The following is a 22,541-nucleotide window of genomic DNA, read 5'->3' on the forward strand; positions in this document are numbered from 1 at the left end:
TAGCAGGGATATTTGCAAATGTCTCCCAGACTCAGAACAAGGACCGAGTCTGTCAGAATTTTTTCTGGAAGCTTTCGATGGACATTTAAGGACCACCAAGGGATGTTGTGTCCTGGGGGGTTCTGGCCCAAGTATGACTCCAGGAGCCTCCTACGGGGAGGATGGGACTAATAGCTTGCGCAATGCACACAGTAGTTTACAAGGAGGAGCCGCACTGCCGAGATGATGGGCGTGTCTGCAGCCCCTCGAGCTTCCCAATTCTGTTAGCTAGAGACAGAGCCTCTGAGGGCTGGGCGGGGTCTCGAAGGGGCGCGGGCTCCGCGGGCGTGGTCTCTGATGGGCGTGGCCTCCACAGTCCCTCCCCCAGTCTGTCCGGGCTCTGCGCGGTGGAGGAGGCTGCGGCGGCTGCACTGGGACGGAGGTGAGCGAGCGGCGATCCGTTCTCGAGGCGGGGCGGGAGTGAGGGTCCCGGGCTTGGGTAGAGGGGGCTGCACACGCTTTCGCAGGAAGCGAGACCCGGGCGGCGCCGCGATTGCTTGTGTGCGTGTGCGCGTGAGTGCCGCCGAGCGTCCGGAGGTGGGGTAGGGATGGGGGCGACCTCTAGGCAGGAACGGCCCCTGGAGGAGTACAGCGTCTCGGTCAGCCTCCTGGCATATTCCTGGTTCGTTCCCCAGAGGCCCCTGCCCCGCCCCCTTCTTTTAGTATCTGAGTTTCTCTCCATCTCTGTGGGTGGGTCCCGCTAGGGTCAGTCCAGCCCTCTGTCTAGCCGCCTGGCCATCCTGTCACCCTCCCTCCGTTATGATCCTCCTCAATGCCTCCTCATTATCGAAGTCTGCCCCTCCCTCTCCATCATCCCCCTTAATAGAGCAAACAAAGATGGTCGAGGGAGGGGGACCCTTGTTTCCAAGCTGCTCCTGGTTCAGGCTGTGCCCCCCACATCCTCTGGCCTCTGGCCTCTGGCCTGGGCCTCCAGCCACCTCCTGGCAAGGAGCTGGATGAGAGCAGCAGGCTCATCCCACACAGGCAGAGGCCCCAGGGTGGGAGCACTTAGGTATCTGTCACTCTCCCTGGTCACTGACAGGTTGGGCCCAACACCTGGCAGATTAGGCCAGCCAGGGTCTGAGCCAGTGACCAAATCACATGCTTCCTACCCGCCTTCCCATATGAGCAACAGAGCCTAAAGCTTTCCAAGATTTCCCTTGCCAGAGCCAGGGTGAGAAGAAAGCAAAGGGTTGCTGGAGGGTCCCTGGCCTTGCAGGCCCCAGAAGGCCAACTCCACCCTGTCCCCTAAGCCTCTGTACCTGTCAGGCATGGGTAGGAGTGACACGTGAGGGGCTGTGGAGACTGTGACTTGACAAGGAAGTGGAGGGACTGGGGATATGCTTGGCTGAGAGAGTGGTTGCACCTGCCTCTGTGTCCAGGATCCCAAAGGCCTTGGGCCTGTTCCCTGGGCTGCATTCAGAGAGGCCCCATTTCCCCCATGGTCCCTGCCAGGGTGAGCCCTGGAGAACCTCTTCTTGTCAGATCTCTGGGCACCCCCAGTCCTCTTTGAGGATGTTTGATTCATAGGATGCAGGCTCCTGGGCTGTCTTGGGATGCTTCTGGGGCCCTAGGAATCTGCATTTGTCTTGCAGTCCTTCAGCCCTGTTCTGGTGCATGTCCAGGTGTGAGCCTCACAAAGAGAAGGCTGCCTAACAGTGGTTCACCCTCAGAAGGGTCCCAAGGCTCAGCGGTGTTCCTGAGCCAGCCATTGCTCTCTGTGAACCTGAGTCCCTTTGCCAGAGGTCATGACCTCCTGAGTGGTCCTCCTGCCAAGTCTAGCATCCAGAGCTCTTTGTTGGAGTGTAGGTCACAGGTTGCTATGAAGCCAAATCAATGTGAGCCAACTCCCGAGGCCCACTGCTGAGCGAGTGTGTGGCTCTGGGGGAACCACTGCTTCTCTGATCCTTGGTGCCTCGGCTAAAAACTAGGAGTTGGTATTTCTGCCCACACTGGGTACCCCGGGAGGATCCACTGATGTGCACAGAAGGGGGGGGCAGCAGGTAGTAGCCCCAGGGTGGGTGGCATTTGTTTTCAGGATAACTGTCTTAATGGAGGGCGATGGGGACAGTCGTATTTCCTCACCAGCAGGGAAAGTGTTTGTGCAGTCGCTGCTTGGCAAATGGCTTTTGTTTCTAATGGATAGCTTGAAAGGCCTGGGCTGGCTGGGCGGAAATGCCTGGGGAGGAAGAGCAGGCACTTTGTGTGATGCCAGCTTCTATGAGCAAGGAAGGGCCTGGAGGGGTGGCAGAAGAGCTGCCTGGAGAACTCCCCAGGGAGTTCAGACCCAGGGCTGTCTCGTTACCCCACATTCAGAATACCCCCATCCTCAGAGAACACACATGAGAGCCCCCTGGAGAGACAGGAAAGTGATCCGTTCTTAACCACTTTCCCCAAGCCTGCAGGTGGCTGGAGGGACTGGGGGTGGGACTGAGACCTCCCAGGGAGCCAGGCACAGCTGACAGGCGGATGGAGAGCTGGAGATCGAGATGAGGGTCACAGTGGTTCCCGGGCTTACACAGCAGGGCCAGCAGATCGTGCTGTGAAGCCCAGGAGGTCACAGGGACCAGTCACTCCCCATTCAGAGGTGGGAGATAGGAAGCAGAGGTTTGCCAGGACTGAGGTGGTGGCTCCTTAAGATAATGTAACAATGTTCTTCTCTTTTAACTCATTCCTCTTCAAGTCTCAAAACTGGATCTGGATGCAGGACTTTTCTTTCTAAGAGACAGTAGCCCCGCTGGTGTCAGATCAGTTAGTGGAAAGCTTGCCTAGCGTTCACAAGGTCCTGGGTTCAATCCTCAGCACCACATAAACTAGGCATGATGGTGCATACCTATAATCTCAGCACTGGGTATGGAGAGGCAGAATGATCAGGACTCCAACCAAGGTCATCTTCAGCTCCATAGTGAGTTTCAGACAAGACTGAGCAAGAGACTCAGACCTTGTCTCAAGATCGGGGAAGGGAGGATGGAGAGACATTTCATTGTTATCCAGACTGGCCTTGAACTCCAGGGCTCGGCCTCAGAGTGCTAGTCTGCCCGTGCACACACCGCAGCTAGCACAGATAGTGGCTTGAGCGCTTTGGAGTTATGGTTTTAGGAACCTTGGGAACCCTAAACTCTGGAACTTTGAAGTCAGTGCTATCCTCTGCCTTCAGACCCTCAGGCCCAGGAAGAGAAACCTACGAGATGAGGGCACAAGGGGAACCCCAGAGCCACCTGCTCCAGGAAGCCGCCTGGTCCCTGTGAGCTGTGATTCTCTGTGATTCTCTCCTCTGTGGTGTGAGAGTGAGAACAGACAATTTGGGGCTAATCAGAGGCTCTGGCCTGGCTGCCAGGGTCTAACCTATGCACCTTTGTTAGCCCAGCAGCCTTGGCAAATTTCCCAGCCTCTAGCTGCCTCCTGCTTTGTCAATCAGATGATGAAAGTGGCTACTGCATGCCTTGTGTGTTATCGTGAGAATTAGAGGGCAGCCCCAGCCGGGAGTGTTCTCTGCCCGTGAGGTGGGAAGAGGGCTCTGAGAGTGGGATTGGGGTGACCCTATTGTAATGAAGCCATCTTATAGTATTGTGGGGGCTTGGTGGCCCTGTAGACTCCAGGGAAGCCATCCAGGCCCAAGCTGTAGTGTCATTGTGGGCCTTGACATGAGCACTGAGGTGACTGAAGGAATCCAAGTGAGGAAGGAACAGGTTCCCACTTAGTAGAGTACAAGGAACCTTTAGTAGTCCTGTGCCATGGTAACCACCACAGAGAAGGGGGGCCTTACTGCCTTGAGCCTACTGACTTCTCTGGATTGGCACATGTGGGGAGGGGACAGGGCAAGGCCCCTTATTAGAAGAAAGTCCCACAGACATGCGGAGGCCTTGTTTTCCACTTGGTCCTTCTTCAAAGCTTGGCTCACGCAAAGTGGACAGGTATCCCTGTGTCTTGATCATCTGCTCTATGCTGTGGCCTATGGGAGCTTCTCTGGCCTCTGTCTACTCTCTAAGAAGCCCAGGAGGTTGTTGTGTTTCTGCCCAGTTAGCAGATGGGTAGACTGAGGCCCAGGACCAGCAAGGAAAAGTGCCAGGGCTCAGAGCCCGGTCTCTGTAGCCAGTCACTTGACACTTGCCATATTGGCTTGCCATCAGGGGCCACCATGTGGGCTCCCTGAATCCTAGCATCAGTTGCGTGCATTTGTTTTCCTAGAAGGTTCTCGGAGTTTGCTTGCTGGACTGGTTGAAGGCTGTCATTAAATTTTAAAATCATTTTGTCCAGCAAAAGGAATGGACCTGCACCCAGAGGACAGTCCAGGAGAAAGACACCAGAGAACACCCAGCCTGAAAGACAGCCCCTTTAGCTCCAGATCCGAGTTCTAGACCTGGCTCCACCCTGAGCGCCCTCTTTGGGTTTGAGGAATTCTTACTGTCTGTGCCTCACTTTTCTCTGTGTAGAACAAGCTTTCTACCCTGTGTGGCTGCAGAGTGTGACAGGAGCAGCCTGCAGTACTGAGAGCCAGCATGACCGGTCTTGGCCTTAGGAACATTCTAGAAAGGCAAATTGCGGGCACACAGACCCACCTCCATGTTGCCCTCTGTAAGTCCTGCGAGGTCGCACAATGGTGACCCCATTGTACAGATGAACATGAGGCAGTGAGGTCAGTATATACATCCAAGGTCACGCTCCTGTGAGATAGTCTGACTCAGATGAACCGAAGGCCACCACGGTTACCTCTAGGCAGAGAGACATGGCTCCTGTTTGATTATTCCAGTTGGGAGGGAGCTGACTCCCCTAGGATTGTCAGTCTAGGACGTGGGTAGTGGTGGTCACAGACCTCGGTGCGTAGTCTCAACTGTACCAGGAGAAGGTAGAGCTTGGCTCTGGTCCTGCTGCATGGGTGGGGCCGGGAGGCTCCTCCCACTTATGTCATTCACAGCTGTATCCATCCTGCCTCTCTTCAGCCAGGCCTGAGGCAGAGGGAGATGACAACACGGAGGTTAAATAGGATGTGCCCAAGGACCCTCCGAGGGGCCAGTCCCTTGTCACCCATGACATCAGCTTATTCGTGCCACACAAGGCCTGGAAGGAGACTCCAGGCTCATTTTGCCCACACCCTTAGACCAACACTGTTATTGTGACAGTTTGGGTTTTGTTTTCAGAATCGTGTCTTACCCTGTAACCCAGACTGGCCTGGAACTCACTATATAACCCAAGCTGACCTCAATGTCTCAGAAATCCCCCTGCCTCAGAATCTCATGTGCTGGGAATTATGGGTGAGCACCACCATGCCCAACTTCTGGTTCTTTTCTTTCTTTTTTCTTCCTTCCTTCCTTTCTATCATTTTTTCATCTGTCTGTCTGTCTGTCTGTCTGTCTGTTTTTCCATATAAGATTTCTCTGTGCAGCCCTGACTGTCCTGGAACTCTCTTTCTGTAGACCAGGCTATCCTTGAACTTAGAGATCCACCTGCCTCTGCCTCCTGAGTGCCAGGACTAAAGCCGTGCGCCACCACTGCCTGGCATGGCTTTTTTTCTTTCCCAATAGATGCTGGAGTGGGGTGGTGTCTACAGAGCCCAGCCTGCATAGGTCACCAGACAACACCTGAGTATGGTGTCTTCCCAGTTTCCTCTCTGTCTTTAGACAATTCCCAGCTCCCAGCTCCTACCATGCCTGAGTTCTTAGCCAGGCCACGCCCTGTACTGGGTACATCCTGTACACCAGACACTCCTTTCTAGGGTCTCCATATCACAGAGATGTGACTGTCCTATGCATCTCAGGCTCTGTCAAATGAGACACGGTATCTCAGAGGCCTCAGAATCCGTAAGCCTTAGATGGGATGCCATGGAAGGTGTCTGGCAAGCTGGAAAGTTCTGGGTGGTGGCCGTTGTCACCCTGAGTTATACTGGCTGTAGCCTTTCTAGCATGTTTGTCCCTGAAAGAAGGGGCGGGGTCTTATATTCCATGCCCACCTGACTCGATGCAGTTTCCCAGCTAGAGTGCACCTCCTCAAGTCAAGGCTACACTGCACTGTTACAACTTCATCTTGTCCCCCGTCACTGGGAAACCTTAACTCCATTGTAGAGCCAGGTTCCAAAATAGGCCTTAACAGGATTGCATGACAGGAAGGGACATCCAGGAAGGCTTCCTGAAGGTGGAGGCTGGCACTGAGCCAGCAGGATGGCAGGGTTGAGTCTGGCTGACATTCTAGGTAGAGTGAAGAGGGGGCTTCATGTGAGGGGCATAGCCAAACCTATCATCAGCAGGGTTGAGCGGGGTGTAGACATTGTGGGGTTGAGGGCTGATCTGTTCTGAAATGCCCTGAAGTCATCTTGGGTCAGAAGTGAAGGAGTTGTCCAGTTATACCCCCTGACACCGGCTATTTGCACCACTTAAGGCCTGGACAGGAAGGGGTGTATTTTAGGCTTCAGGGCTGCGGGCAACCGCCAGGGACCTGCTCCGTAAGCATGATAAAATATTTATCGGGAGCCAGGCAGCTGGGCTTCCCTACGCAGGCTGCCGTCGGCAGCTCCCACCGAAGCTGGCTGCAGCCTAGTTCCGCTGAGTCACAGCCCGTGAGCCCTCTGCCCAGCCTGCCTGCCTGCTGTCCTGTGGCCACGTGGATTCCTCATAATATGTAAGCCATTGGGTAGCCCCGCGACCAGGGCACCCAGCACAGTGAATGCTGAGCCAACTTCAGACCTCTCCGGACTGTGCAGGCTTCTGCCAAGGTCACGGCAGACAGGCCGTGGGTACCCCTTCCCTCGCCCGCCCTGCAGCCTCTGGCTCCTGAGCAAGGTAGGTTTTCTGTCACTTTAGCATGGGGACACTGAGTCTGTGTGGAGGTAGCACAGGTCAGGTCTCTCAGGAGCTGGTGGTCAGAGATTTGCCATTTGTCTGACCCTGAGTCTGTCTCTGAGAAGTCTGACTCAGATAAGGACCGATTCCTAGGTCCAGCCTAGTGTGGCAGTACTGGGACTTTACGTTTGAATCAGCAACAACAAAAACAGCGGCAGATGGCGCCTTCCTTCTGCTGCTCTGGGTGCGAGAGCACCCAGGCTGCTGAGTCTTTTGCTCAGCCATTCATAAAACAGTCTGTCTGCCCTGGCCAGCAGTCTAGCTTCTGTTATATGTGTGCGCGCTATGCTGTGTGACCTTGGGTAGGTTGCTCCACCTTTCTGATGCTTATAACTCCCTCCATATCCTCATATCCCTGAGGCCGGATGAGCTTCAATGAGCATTTGGAAAGGCTTCATTTTCCAGAAAGGCCCTGGCACAGCCTGAAGTAGGCTTGCCAGGCGGTAAACCAGAGGCTTGAGGACAGAACTCGCTAGGCCGGATGGAAGTATCTCTGAGGTTGTCAAGTTCCCTGTGGAAAATCTGTGGTCCCTGGTGCTGCTGCCACAACATCTGGGGATGGGACAGGGAGCTGGCCACACCAGCCACTAGTGAAGACCCTGTGGGCTGCCAAGCCAGAGCCACACCCCAGTTCTGGCCAGGCCACCACGCCTCTGGCTGCCTTTGGTGTCTGCTAACCCCACGTTGGCCTGCTCGGCTGCCCCTTGTAGGCCTCCTGCTGCTGCCACAGCTTCTTACTGCTCCTTCTCCAGAAGGGCGCTGTGTCCTCAATCGCCTGCAGGAAGTTAGCCTGCTCTCAGAGCCTTCCTGACTGTCTGTGCACAGTCAGACAGACGGACGGACGGACACACACACACACACACACTCCCAGCCATGTGTCCCAGTGCCTTCCTCTGCCAGCCCTGGGGCCCTGCTCCTGGCCCTGAAAAGTGCTTGCTACAGCACTTCCGTGCCTGCTCAGGACTCTGTGAGAGCGCCCGCGTCCGGAAGTTTGTCAGGGGTGACCTAAAGTGTCTGTTAGGTAAAGTCAGGGAATGCGGGTGGCAGATGTCTAGTGAAGGCACCCTGTAGCAGAACGAACCCATCTGTCTGTCATCTGTCTGTCTGTCTGTCTGTGCAGATCTCCGGAAATAGCCTCTGTTTGCCTGGCTTTCAAAGGTGGTGGAAGATGGGGGGCGGTGAGGATAAAGGCATCTGGGCCTGGGAGACAGGTGGGGTGGGGGATAGGAGACACCTTGCCTCAAGTCTAGGGGGCAAGCCCAGCGTTGTCTACTCTAAGAAGCAGGCAGAGAACAGAAAGGCTGGAGCTGTCACACTGCTGATAGTGGCTGACACATAGCCGGGCGTGCGGAAGGGTGACACGGGAATGCCCTGGTGGGACTAAAGCTTTCTCTAGAGGTTCCTTTATCTTTTATCTTCTGCTTTTGAAAAGCATTCTAAGGTTCCTTCAGTGACTTTGTATGTATCGAAGTCCTGTAACAAACCTCAAATTCAGTGGCCACAAGGTCATTCGGGGACACAGCCTGATGAGACTCTGGCTGACCACAGTCTGATGGCAGAGGCTGGCAAGTCAGTTTGTCAGGTTAGGTTCACCAGACACAGCCTGATGGAAGAAGCTGGGCAGGCAGTCTGAGGGAGGAAGCTAACTACCAGGCAATCTGATAAGGGAGGTTTGTTGATAGTCTGACAGAGCCTAATGGCTTGCCAAGGTGTCCCTGCTGGTGAATTCCTAGAACAACATCCGCAGAACTGGGCACTCCTCCCAGCATTCACATAAGGGACTTTGTGCCTGTCACTTCTAGGTGTCTAGTATTTGAAGAGTTGCACAACTGAGAGGCAGCTCTCCTCCAGTCAGGCTCCCAGGACTCCTGTGCTTTGCAGAACACACACGCAGTAGGTGTGAAATGCTCTAGCAGTCTTTGCAGCTCTGGGAAGGCGAGGGCCTGATATAGCTAGCCTGCTTCAGCAACAGAGCCTGTGAGGAACTCCAGGAACACTGGGCTTGGGAGATCACTGAGCTGTGCAGTCGGTTGACCAGAAGGTGGCAGCCTAGTGCAAGGTGTGTAACTGCCTGCCCTGCCCCAACCCCCTCCCCAGACACAGACACTTATACTCAAAAGTGGGTCAGGGAAGAGGCTGCAAGGCATCAAGATGGAGACCACGTCTCTGTGGCTACTGGCATCTTGTCCAGGTGGAGTTGTGCTTTTCTTCACTTGGCAGCTCTGGGCCTCGGAATTACCCGGCCTTGACCTTTGGAGACCAGCATGTGCAGAAGAGGAGACCCACTGAGTGCCACTGCCCTTAGAGCCTACCTTCTAAGCTGGAGCCTAGCTTCTCCTGTGTGGGGGTGGCACTACTGGGTTCCCTCAGCATCTGGGCAGCAGTGGCAGGTATACCCAAGTGAGTGAGACCCATCGAGATGTACTCCAAGGGGAGGAAAATAAGGACTGCGCAGCACTGAGCACCCTGGGGTGCCAGCCTCAGAGTGAGCTCGCTAGAGACACCACCCTGAGAGTGAGCTCGTGGGACTTTTACCCTCAGAGTGAACTCTACAGGTCTCCACTGTCAGAGGGAGCACCACATGGGCTCTACCCTTTGAGTGAGCACTGTGGGGGCTTCACCCTCAGAGGGAGCACCATGGGGGTTTTGCCCTCAGTGTGGACATTTTAGGGGCTCCACCCTCGAGGGAGCACTGTAGGAGCCCCACCCTCACAGGAAGTACTTGGGGGTCTCCACCCTCAGAATGTACACTGTAGGGGTTCCACCCTCAGAGGGAGCACTGCGCATAGAAGCATTTCCTGAAATACTTTCTCAGAAGAGCAGGAAAGTAGCTCTGGCCACGATGTCTGGGGACAAGGAAGGAGCACATTCCATGGAGGGAGGGCAGTGGAGGGGAGAGAAGGCCACGTGACCAGTGACCAAGAGGACAAAGAAGAGTCATGTGACAGTGGAGACTCCTGGAGAGGGGGCTTGGCGTGAGAAGGCCTGCCCTACAGGGAGCAGAGTGGACCCTGGCTACTTATAACCGGCCTCAGCATCTGGGAGCCCCAGCCCCAGAGCAGCCAGCCCCCGATCCTAACAGAGTCAACACGGAGAGGGAGTGAAGAGGGCGGAATTAGGTCACGGAGTCAGAGGATTTCTGCCAGAAGGAGCCTGACATTTGGGCAAGCTGGAGCCAGAGATGACAGAGGTGGGCAGGCTGGCTGGTGTCGAAAACAGATTGCAATGCGTTCCTTTGCAATTCTCAAAACTGTGATGCCCCCAATTCCATAAAAACTAAAGGAGTAGGGCCAGGAAAGTGATTCTGCGGGCAAAGGTGGTGTCCTGGGTTCAATTCCTGGAACCCACATGGTAGAAAGAGAGAATGGACTCCCACAAGCTGGCCTCTGACGTCTACATGTGTGCCAAGGTGCATGAGTGTACACACACACACTCACACTCCACACACACACTCACTCACACACACACACTCACTCACATACACACACACACTCATACACACATTCACATACACTCACACACACTCACTCACTCATACACACTCATACATACACTCACACACACTCATTCACACACTCACACATACACTCATACACACACTCACACATACTCACAAACTCACACACACTCACACACACACTCATACACACACTCACACATACTCACAAACTCACACACTCACATACACACATACTCACACACACTCACTCACTCACACATTCACACACACTCACACACATACTCACATACACACACTCACACACTCACATACACACACTCACACACACTCATACACACTCACACACTCACACATTCACACACTCACACACTCACACACACTCATACATACACACTCACACACTCACTCACACACTCATAGACATACTCATACACTCACACATACACACTCACACATTCACACACACTCACACACACTCACACACACTCATACATACACTCACACACACTCACTCACACACTCACACACACTCATACACACACTCATACACTCACACACACTCACACACATACTCACTCACACATTCACACATACACACTCACACACACTCACACACTCACATATACACACACACACTCACATACACACACTCACGCACACCCAATCAAGTAAATCAAGGTAACAAAAATGTTTAAGTGAGGAAGTGCTATTATGAGCTAAGGACAAGCCTCCCCCACACTGAGCCCAGGCTGGGTCCCTTTCTCTTCGGAATTCTGGGGCTCTCCCAGGAGGCCAGCTGCTCTGGGAAGAGTGTAAAACATGGTCTAGCCAAGAGTAGAAGGATCAGGAAAAAGACCCCAGCTCAGCTTTCTCACACTGGGAGTGAAATCACAGGGTTAAAAAGCCTTGAGGCCCACCTGATATCACTTGAGGCAGGAGAAGCACTAAGTTTGAAGCCTCCTAGCCAGGGCTACATAGTGAGTTCCAGCCTAGCCTGGGCTACACTGTGAGATCATGTTTCATTTTTAAAAGATTTATCTTATTTGTATTCATGTGTGCAGGAGCATGTGATAGGAGGTGCTCACAGAGGCCAATAGAGGGGTCAGATACCCTAGAGTTACAGGCGGTTAGGAGTCACCTCCACCCCTGCCCATGTGGGTGCCGGGGACTGACTTCTATCTTCTACAAAAGCATTAAGAGCTCTTAACTACTGAGCCATCTCTAGCTCCCCTGTAAAACAATGTAAACACATACCTAATTAAACAGTCCTGGTCAAGGTGTAGCCTGGGTGACCCCTGTCTAGGTTCTGTTTGGCAGGGTGGTCCCACGTTATTCCTGCTATGTTTCCTGGTCCAGCATGTAGTCTGACCACTCTAGAAGAGGCCCTCCTTGTGGGACGGGGTGTCCTGTCCCTTGAATCTCTGCAGTTCGCCATTGATCGGGGCGGGGGGGGGGGGTTCTGTCCCTTGTCATAAAGCTTTTTGTCTCTTGGTGTTGTTGGGATTCAAGGACACTTCCCTGACATTATGGTCACGTTCAAAACCAAACCAAACCAAAAACATAGCCACGGAGAGATGGAGCCAAAGAGAGATCACCAGGCTGCACCTTGACCGGGACTGCTTAATTATGCGTGTGATTAAATCGTTTTCCAGGGCAGAGCCTGGAAAATGCTAGGTGGGAAGCAGGCGGGAGTCTGAGGGCCCAGAAGGATGGAGACCAGGGCCTGGAGTGCTCAAGGGAGGAAGCAGGACCCACAGAATGGAGGCTGGGCCCTGCCTGCCTGGGGACCTGAATGCCAGGCTTTGGAATTTGGAGTTTTCTCAGAGGGCATGGTGCCTGATCTGAGGATTAGGTAAGCAGGGCAGAGGCCCACTTGGAACCAAAGACCCAAGCCAGTGGAAGGGAGGAGTTGAATCTACAGATGTTGCTATTCCCTATAAAAGCTCTGGGGGGCAGTAGAGAATCAGGGCCCCCAGAGCTCCACCCACATTACCTAGGCAACAGTGGTGGGCCCAGTTATGCTCAGATGGATTCCAGTCTTGCTGCCTGATATTAGAGAAGCTGGAGACTGAACAGGCCTCCAGCAGAGGACAGCATAGTCAGTCCTGGCCCTGCCTCTCACCAGCCTGTGACCCTGTTGGACCTCAGGATTTGAAACCTCAGCCGGGCCTCAGTGGTCTGGGCTGGTTATAGCAGGTACCTGATAGATGTTGCTGCTTTTCCTGATCTTGGTGCCTAGGTCCACTGGGGATATCACCCTCCAAGGAGTCTCTCCTTCACAGAGATTTTGAAGGAGCTAAGTTTTGGTTTGGTTTTTTTGTTTTGTTTTGTTTTGGGGGGGTTGTTTGTTTGGTTGGTTTGGTTTGGTTTGGCTTGGTTTTTAGAGACAGGATTTCTCTGTATAGCCGTGGCTGTCCTGGAACTCACTCTGTAGACCAGGCTGGCCTCAAATTCAGAAATCTGCCTGCCTCTGCCTCCCAAGTGCTGGGATTAAAGGTGTGTGCCACCACTGCCTAGCAGGAGCTAAGTTTTGACTGCTGGGGTTTGTCCCTGCCCCTCTCTACCATGTGACATGACCCTTCCCCCAGCTCAGGGATCAGAAGAGTTTTCCTCAGATAATTTCTTGGATGTAGAAGTCCAGTCTTACTACCTAATATTAGGGAAGCTTGTGGGCACGCCACCCTTGATAGCAGCACCGTCCTCCGTGAGGCTATCTTTGGCCTCCCTGGCTGGCTCTTTGGGCTTCGACCAGGAAGTAAGGAACACAGGCCAAGGGCTGGCTCTCCAGTTCCTATCGCCCACGTCAGATCTGGATCCCTGACAGGGAACAGCTCTTCCTACCTGGCAGGGCTGGGTGCAAGGTTCAGACAACAGAAGAGTAAATGAACCCTCGCCATTCAGATCTCCTGCCACACCCGTGTCCTCTGTCTGGGCTCCTCTCGGGTCACACCAGCCGAAGCCCATTCCTAGGTCATTCATTCTTTCTGAGATGCTTCTAAGGAAAAGCTACCGGCGAAGGGGCTGTGAGTAGACTACAGAACAGAACGGCAAGCTGGCGACCTGCAGGTCACTGCTACTGGGGCGTGGCCCTTCGTCCACAGAGCGGGGGACAAGCGCCATAGCCATCCACATGAGACAGGAGCTGAGGTCGCAATGCCTTTGGCAGGGCCGGATCTCCTTAAGGAAATCAAAGTGCCAACTCTGCCACTCCAAGATTCAATTCCAAAGGGAACCTCATTGTCCCCGGGCACTGAGTGAGAGAGCAGCAGCAGGGCTCTAAACCCCACCCCCAAAGAACCTTTGGAAACTGATGTCCAAGACCTTCACAGATGGGACACTTTTGGAGAGAGTCTCTTGGGGTCACGTGGATGACATGAGGGTGCTACAGACAAGGGATCTCTGCTGCTCAGAATCCCACAGCAGCCAGGAGCATAAGAGGGGAGGAGTGTTTAACAGGGGGACGAGGACTAGCCAGGTGGGGTTGTCCCATGTCAAAGACCTGAGGGAAGGTGGCGTGAAGCGAGAGGTGTGTTGCTTCTCACACCAATGAACACCTGTCCGGTCTGAATGCCGATTGGTCAGCTGGCTTTGGAGTGCAGGGAGAAGGGCCCTCCAAGGTCCTAGTCCAGTCTTGCCCTATGGTAACCAGCTCACCTGCCTTCTGCAGCCCAGCTTCAATGCCCCTCCCACTGTCCTGATAATGGGAGCAGTTGCCATGCTCCTGGTGTGGCCCCATGACCTTGGGATTGTCCTGTTCCACCCTCCTCTGCACACCAAGGAAGGATGAGGCGTGGCCCAGGGCCACAGGCCAGAGAGATAGAGCCCAGGCACATGCCTTAGCTACCTACTGGCCCTTTCCTGGGCCTCTGGGACCCCAGGGTAAGGAGCCTGCACACCAACTGTGCCACAGGCTGTTAGAGACATAGTGCCAGTCTGCTTTGGGGAAACTGCCAGGCCTTGCCAACAGGGCAAATGGCCCCTTCTGGAGTGGGTGACCCTTGGGAGGCCTCCAAGCCTGGGGAGGGTGCAGTGCGGGGGTAGGTGACAGTGACTGAGCTGGAGCTGCTTCTCTCCTGCTCACCAGGCTAGGCTGCTGCTTCAGCCCTGCCACTTACCTGCCCTGATTTTGTGTGTGTGCCCCAGCCTCCCAGAACCGTTTCTCTGTTGTGACATGAGACCCCCCCACCTCACCTCCAGGGAGCACCACAGCCATGGGAGCACCACAGCCTTGGGAGCACCATAGCCTTGGGAGCACCAGATGGGATAGTGTGTTTAAGCCCTGCCTCTCTGCCCTATCTCTTGTGCTTCCAACCCCAAGCAAGGATCCCTTTTGGCTCTTTCAAAGAAGTTCTCTGTCCCCTTGGATTGACATGGGAAAAGAGAGGGTGAAACCACATTGTGGTCTTGTCCTAGACTAGAAATCAGGGGCCGGGGATTGAGAGTACTGTGCCCCGAAAATGAACCACCTGGGCTCAGTCCCTCAGTACTTTCATACCCCATGAGTCAGAGAGGACTGTGGGGGAGTGTGTGTCTCCCCCTCAAAGGGCTTCAGTTTCTATCTTTATTGGCCCTCAAATTCTGAGATGCTGCCCATCTTCCAGATGTGTTCACTGAGTCCCTTAGAGGTTAGCTGGCCTGGAAGCAAGACCAGATGGACCTCCATCCTGGCTGCTCACTTAGGACTCACTTCAAGAAGGGTGGCCCTGATGCTCCTTGAGTCTCCCTTGGTGGCCAGTATCCTGTGTCAAGTTCCTGTTTCTGGCTGACCGGGTGGAGGTTGGATGGAACCTGGGTCCTGTAGGAGGAGACTGTGGTTCTGAGATAGGGACACTGGCAGCTTGGGGGATGTGCCAATGAGTCCACTTGTCTCCCATGGCCATAACCAATAATCTCAGACACAGGTGATTCTTTTCAAGGCCACTCCTAAAACAACTGTTTAATCCTTGATCCAGGCACCAAACCCAGAGGTCCCTGTCAGTGCCTGGGGGACCCAGCGGGGCACATAAAGCCCCTGCCTGCGCCTGCTTAAAGGGGTCATAACTGTACCAAGAGATGTCTAGGCATTCTGCCAAACAGTTGTGTTTTGGTTTGTTGGGATTTTCTGACACTTCGGGCCGCAGGAGTCAGACTTACCCTCCAGCCCCTCAGTTGTCTTTGCTGAGGAGTTGTAACAGCCTGGTTTCCTCCCAGACTCTGCCTTGGATTTCTGGGCGCAGAGAGCTCCGTCCTTTGCTGCCTAGCTCCAATACTTGTACCCAGAAGCACCCGCGATGCCTACCACCAGCCCCAACACCCGGCGGCACGGCTCCCCCGCGTCTCCACCGCACTTCTGCATTGGGCTGTGGGTGTAGCCAGTGTTCGTCTGTGCTGAGGCGGGGACAGCTCGTTTCTTCGCTCTCTGGAGATGTCTTTTTCTTTTCCTTTCTTTAATACACAGTCTCTTAAGAGTTTATAATTCGCTATGGGGCCCAGACTAGTTGTAAACTCAAGGCAATCCTCCTGTATCAATCTTCCAACAACCAATTACAGACCAGTACCCCTACATTTGGCTCCGGAGATGACTTTTAAGTCTCACAGTCACAAGCCCCATTCTGGATATTATTAGTCCTGCTTCTAGCCCTTCCCATAGGAGCCCCCTGCCGCTCGGTCTTCCTTCCTCTCCTTGCCACTGTGGTCTCCCCTCAGCTACCAGCCTTCTCTCTTCCTCTGGTTGCTCAGACTGCCCCCCACCTCGTGCCCATCCGGCCACTCCTGCCAGACGGGCAGCCAGGGGTCAGTTCTGCCCTTTGTCCTGCCCAACTGTGCTGGATACAATATCAGGCCTCTCTGAGGGGTCAGGATTTTGCGACAGTGGCAGAGAAATGGCGGTCTCATGCCTATGCCTCTTAATTTTCACCAATACGACCTAAAATATGAGATAGATAGATCTAGCCATTCCTAGTGAGGAGCTTCTGTGTGGTAAGCATGGAAAGGTAGGAATGAGCAAGTTTCAGCTCCTGCCTCTGACAGACAGTGTCAGGAAAGCCAGATTAAGTCTTAACAAGGGCGGGGCAATCGGGAAAAGGGGGAGATGCTTTTCCACTCTGATCTCCACTGAACGGTGTTCTGGAGAGCAGGGAGGCGCACAGGTTTTGAAGGCATCTCAAGGATTGGGGGCCTCAGGCTAGCTCTTTGGCACAGTGGGAACTCAGGAGGCCAGTGTGCCCAGCTATTATTTGTGAGGGCAACATGTGTCACTCAGAGACAGTGGTCGGAAAGGGTCTGTAGTCCAGGCTAGGGTGCTAAGGACTGGGGATGGGGCAGGGTGGGTAGAGTCAAGAGTAGGGCCTAGTACATGTATCTGACCTTGTTGATTTAAAAATTTTGATTATGTGTATGAGTGTGTATATCTGAGTGTGGGCTTGTGTGCTTGTATGCAGTACCCAAAAAGGCCAGAAGAGTGCGCTGGATTCCCAGAGTTGAAGTTACAGGGAGTTTGTGAACAGCATATGCCGGTGCTGAGAACCAAACTTGTATCCTCTGTGAGAGCAGTACAAAGCCATCCCTTCAGCCTGAGGGTTTAGGGTTGCGATTTTACGTTGGCCGGCATTCATACCTATCCTGACGCACATAGAATTCATAGGCAGGGACTGGACATGCCTGGTGCCTAATGAAAAACAAACAAACAAACAAACAGGGCCTGGACTGGGTGTCTTGGAGGGATAGCGTGAAGTCAAGGACTTGTAGCCTTCACTTTCCACACAGGAAACTGAAGCCTTTGAGAAGTGACTCACCCAAGGCTGCAGCTGCTCCAGGGGTGGAGAGGACCCACCCGGGACTTCCAAGGCCAATGCTATGGAGCAGTGACAGCCCCGCCCATCATGCGGCCCACCTCTGCACACCAGCATAGGCTGGTGGGTCGGTAAATCACTTAGGATTTTCATCTAGGTATTTTTAAGATAGGAAATCCGTGTCCAGCTGCGACGGTGTCCTGTGTGTGTCAGTTTGGCTGGAAAATGTCCAAGCCGGCTTCCTCCTGCTTCCTTGAGCAGAGCTCCACAGTTGGTCGAGCCTTGTATACCTGAGTGAGCAACCTCTACCCTGCCCCCCTCCCCACACACACACCTGAATGCTGCAATCCTCCCAGACCTGGGCTCTTTGGCACGGTTCAGAAAGCCAGTGCCTGCTGCTGTCATCTCCTCCCTCGCTTGGAGACTGGTGAATTTATCTGCTGTTGATCCTCAAGTCCTCAAGGGCCTCCTCACTGGGGCCATTGACTGAAAGAGTCAGGGGGAGCCCAGCCCTTCCCTGGCTTCCATTTCACAGTAGGTTGAGTGGCCTTCGGCTCTGTGAGAGTTCTTGTGAACAAGGAGCTGTCTGTTTGATCGCTGCCTCCTAAGACAGGCATGTGGGGGTGTCCAGCACACAGTGGCCGCCTGGGAAATGCTGATGGTTGGAGTTGAGTCATTACTCTCCACAAGTCACCTGGGGCTGTGCCTGGACGTGGCAGGCAAAACAAGAGGGACTCCCAGATCTTGGCTGAAGGAGGCTGTGTGTCAGTGACTGGGGCACTGTGTGTTCATGAGTCTTGGTCCAGCTCGCCATGTTCTGCTGGCAGAACCCTGGAGAGATTGTTTTGCCCTGGGTGCCCAACAGCATCCCCAACAGGTTGAATTCATATTTGTCTCAATGCCTGAGGGCTGTCGTTTCCTAGGATCATTTTGCCTTGTGCCTAAGTCGCAAGGATTGAGAGACACTCTGACTTCTACCATACAAGAGAATCTGAGATTCAGGGGATGTCACTGCCTTCCGTTCCTTTAACTTCCGTACCTGCAACAACCCCACTGCCCAGTCAATCATCCAGGGTACCTGTCTGAGAGGACCCTAGTTCCTGGCCCCTCCCCCGAGAAAAGGCTTTAGGACAGCCTGGTTCATGCTAGATTCCGGTGTGCTGGGGCTGATGGCTGAGGCACCCGGCTGAAAGCTTTGATCCGCAGTGGGAGGAGCCTGTGTCAACAAGAAGGAGTCTGGATGGATCTCCGTGGACACAGCCTTTTCTCCTGGGATGGGTGATCAGAGAGAGAGTGAGTTCAGGAGACATTAATGGGAGCCTATGAATCCCTGTGCATGGTGTGTGTGACCACAGAGTTGAGTGCCGAGTGGACAGTTGAGGTTGAACTGTCCTGTGACTCCTGTGTGGTGGCTTACGAAGGGAAGAAGGGAGGTGGCTGAGAGCAAACCCATTGAGCTGGCCCTTTGGCCGCTGAGGGCTCCAAGACGCCGGCCCTGCCCTCCCAACGGGAGACCACGCCCACTCTAGCCCCGCCCAGACGGAAAGGCTCCGCCCCCAGCCTGCTTTTGCGCTCCGAGCGCTCCACGCTGCGCCGCCGCAAGCAATGGTTCACGGGGCCCGGCGTTGGGCGTGCTGCCCCTGGCGGGGGCGCAGGGCCGAGGCGGGACCCCACGGGGTCGCCGGGCTTGCTGCTAGCAGCCGACTATCGTCGTAGGGGACGCGGGGCGCGCGTGGGCCGGGGTGAGCATGAGGACTCTCCGCAGGTTGAAGTTCATGAGTTCGCCCAGCCTCAGTGACCTGGGCAAGAGGGAGCCGGGCGCGGCGGGTGCGGACGAGCGGGGCACGCAGCAGCGCCGAGCCTGCGCCAACGCCACCTGGAACAGGTAAGGCGCGCAGCCCGGAGCGGCGTGGCCGGAGACCGCACCGCGCCACTTTGCGCGCAGCTCGCCCCGCCGCCGGGCCGCGCGCGGGGAGGGAAGTGAGTGCAACGTGTCGGCGGCTCGAGCCCACGATCGTTCCCCGGGGGCGGGCGGCCGGGAGCTGGAGGCCTCTGAGCCCCCACTTAGCAGGGGAGCACTTGAACCTCGTGGGCCCACAGCGGGGCGCCGCTGCACTTCCTGTATGCGTGTCGGGCTCTGGGCGCGGGGTGGGCGGTGGCTTTCCCCGAGTTGGACCCGGGGCCTCCCAGCTGTCCGCGGGGGTGCGCCAGCTGCCAGACATTCCTTACCGGACCCTTCCGGAGGCCCATCCAGGACCAGCCGGGCGTGGGAAGCCCCTCCCCCAGCTGTGCTCTCAACCAGAGTCATAGATAGTTCTTTTAGCTAAGTTCCCCGGTGGGTCTCCTGTTGGACGGTGTTTTTTTTTTTTTTTAAAGAAAAAAAAATATTTCCACTCAAAGTAAAATAGGGATCGAGGGAGTGTAGGGCAGGCTGTTGAGGGAGGTCTGTGGATGCCGGCACTCCACTCCACCCCTCCACCTGGCAGTGAAATTTGGCCAGGTTCTTCACCCTCTGTGGTCTGCCACTAGGGACACGGCTGTCACTTGGAAACATGTCTTCTGTTCATCCAGTCCGAGAGCAACCAGGGGCCACCCGGCTGCCAGCTGGGACCCTAACTTCCTCCACTAAGCTGCTTGAGAACTGAGATTACCTGCCTCAGTTTCCCACTGTCTTGGGCCTGCATAGGTCTCGAGACCTCCTTGGGCTGAGAGTAGAACTGTGAGAGAAGGAAGACTCCTTTTGCCCCAGAACTGCTCACCACAGTCTTCGTCCCCTTCCTTGTCTCTGGCCAGGGTTTAGTGAAGCCATGCTGACTTTTGGCTCAGATTTCAACTCTACTTCTCTGCTGTGTGGCCTTAAGCAGTTTGCTTTCCATCTCTGGTCCTCAGTTTCTTTATCAATAATATGGGTGAGTGACTATTGCTGGATTAAATGTGGAGATGTGTAATAAATAGGCTGTGAGCATGATTTCTGGCACACAGTAGGTACCCTGTAACTCAGAACTTATGACTAGGAGCATTCGGGAGAATGCCTATAGGAGTAGTGTCTAGGAAGTTACTAGAAACAATTTGTAGGGACCTTTTCACCCTATCTGGGAGGCCTCTGGTCCAGAGGCCCCACATTTCATCTGTTGTGGCTGTGAGAAGATTTACTCTTGGCCAGAGCTCAGGCAGGGGGAAGGCTTGCAAGGAGAGATCATCCAAGACCTTTGGTTTTCCTCTGGTGGCCTACCAAACTACAGAGGCTTGATGTCGGCTCCTACTTGAACTGCTCCCCTCTCGCCAGCCTTTGGGACGGAGGAGGCTCCCCCTGCCTGGGGAAGCAGGCTCTAGCTGTGTTCTGCATTGCTCCAATTCTGGACCAGCCTGTTCAGGGTCACCCAGAGCAGCCAGGACCCATACTGTACAGCATTGCACGGCTTGAGTCCCGATTCCCGCCAGCGTGCAGACACAGATAAGGGAAGGGACTGAGATGGTAGCCCAGAGTCCCCTCCCAGCCCCAGCACCTGCCTCACCTTCTGCTGCTTCTCCAGTGCCTGCAAGAGCTCCGGGACACCAACCCTGAGCAGGGTCAGGACAGCTGTGCCTGGCTTCTGGCTAGCCCTCCAAGCTGTGGTCCTCATTCTATGTCTCAAGACCATAGCAGCGCTAAAGAATCTTATTTCCCAGTCAGACTGAGAGCTTTAGTGTCTCAGGAGGGACTGTCCAACCCTCTGCAGTGATGCTAGGTACAACCCTCAAATTCAGTGCACAGCTATTGCTATGTCCTGAGATAGTCACACATTCATTCATTCATTCATTCATTCATTTGCTGCATGTTGGCTTGACCAGGCTGAGGTCTTAGTTTAGGAGCAAAAAGCCTGCTCAGAGATAGACACAGTAGACCAAGTCGGAAAGTAAGTGAGAGGCAGGCTATGGGTGGGGACTTGGGGGGTGACTGCTGATGGCTTAGCACTTGGAGGAAGCAGAACAGGGAACACCGGACTGCTTGGCCACTTGGCCTGCCCCTGCCTTCCGTGCCTGCTAGGCGTGTGGGAACATAGGAAGCGCTCTAAAAAGAGTCATGGCGCTGCTGGCCTGTCCCCTACAACCATGTGGAGGCGGGAGCTGTTTCCAGAGCACCTGCTGCTGCTTTCCCAGAGCTCAAGGGCATAACAGGCCTCCCCAGCCAGCTTAACAGCTCCCTCCTGCCAGGGAGATGCCCTGCTGTCCTCCAGCCTCGCACCCCTGGAGGCCCCAAAAAGACTCCCAGAAGCTAGCCAGTATCCACAGGTGCTAGCGGAACCCATGGGGGAGTCCTAGCCTTCTGAGCCTTCACCCAGCTGGTGCCTTCCCCCAGCAGGTAGAAGCCCTGGGCAGGCAGGAGCAGGGCAAAGTATACCCCAAAGTGCAAGCCCCCTGCAAAGCAAGGTGTGCGTCCCTGCCCTCCTCCTCCTCCCCCTCCTCCCCTTCCTCTTCTTTCCCCCCACCCCCTCGAAATGGGCTATCCTTATCCATGTCCATAAAGAGAATGAAGACATGAAGGAGGTAACCAGTTTGTCCCCTGACAGCAGTGTCTGGAGTCTGAACCAGGCCTCCCAGGGAGCCCAGTGTCCAGAGATGTCTCTGAGTTCCTGTCCGAGCTGGGCACAAGGGAACAAGCATTGGTGATTAGAGCTGCGTTTCCAGAGCTGATGGCCCTGACTCAAGTGGGAACAACGCCCTAAATCCCACCCAGGCCTGAGCCAAAGCTTCCGGGCTAGGGTCCTGGGGTTCCCTAGGGCCCAGTCTGAGATTGGGCCCCTCTCCATCCTCCCTCTCTCCAACTAGCTAACATGATTTTTTTTTTTTTTTTTTTTTTTTTTGAGACAGAGTTTCTCTGTGTAGCCCTGGCTGTCCTGGAACTCACCAGGCTGGCCGCGAACTCAGAAATCTGCCTGCCTCTGCCTCAGTTTAAAAGGCGTGCACCATCACCCAGCAGGATTTTTTTTTTTTTTTTTTTGGCTTGGTTTGGTTTTGGGTTTGGTTGTTTGTTTGTTTGGACTTTGGAAAGCTCACAGAGCTCGGGAGAATCAAAAGGAGCAGGGTGTCTAACCTGTGTATCCTGAAGGGTGGGGACAGGAGGACTGTAGGCCAGGGCCTCATTTCAATTCTGGCCCTGCTGAATAAAAGATGTGACCCTCAACCTTTCTAAGCCTAAGTGTTTTCTTCTATAATTGAAGTCCCCACCACTTGTTGGCATTTATGCTGAAGAGACCACAGACAGTGGGTAGTCCATGGGTTGGGTGTACCAACAGGTGTCCTGAGTGCCCATCCCTGAAAGGCCCCCAGGAGGTGGGCACTGTGTGCATTCAGCTCTTTGGGGTTAGCAGAACAGAGACACACACACCCAAAGTGTCCCTGCCCTAGTTCTCAGGCTGTGGATGCGGGCTTTCGTGTGGCTAGGAGACTTTGCAGATG

At 54.6% G+C, this 22,541-nt stretch overlaps 1 protein-coding gene across 7 annotated transcripts in view; it reads left to right on the top strand.

The window, feature by feature from the left end:
* The first annotated feature begins 361 nt into the window (after positions 1–361).
* Positions 362–22,541, top strand: part of Prr5 (proline rich 5) — a 44,020-nt gene continuing 21,840 nt past the window's right edge. Inside the window, exons 1-2 of one of the 7 annotated variants that reach the window (XM_052160199.1) lie at positions 362–421; positions 18,868–18,987. In XM_052160199.1, the coding sequence (XP_052016159.1) occupies positions 18,878–18,987 (110 nt within the window). In that variant the 5' untranslated portion in view covers positions 362–421; positions 18,868–18,877. Of the gene's footprint in view, positions 422–6,606; positions 6,813–18,654; positions 18,988–19,895; positions 20,012–22,541 lie in introns of those variants that run through there. The other 6 variants (XM_052160195.1, XM_052160197.1, XM_052160198.1 and 3 more) reach the window with 6 other exon arrangements.

This window comes from Apodemus sylvaticus, chromosome 17, assembly GCF_947179515.1.
Source record: "Apodemus sylvaticus chromosome 17, mApoSyl1.1, whole genome shotgun sequence".
Lineage (NCBI taxonomy): Eukaryota > Metazoa > Chordata > Mammalia > Rodentia > Muridae > Apodemus > Apodemus sylvaticus.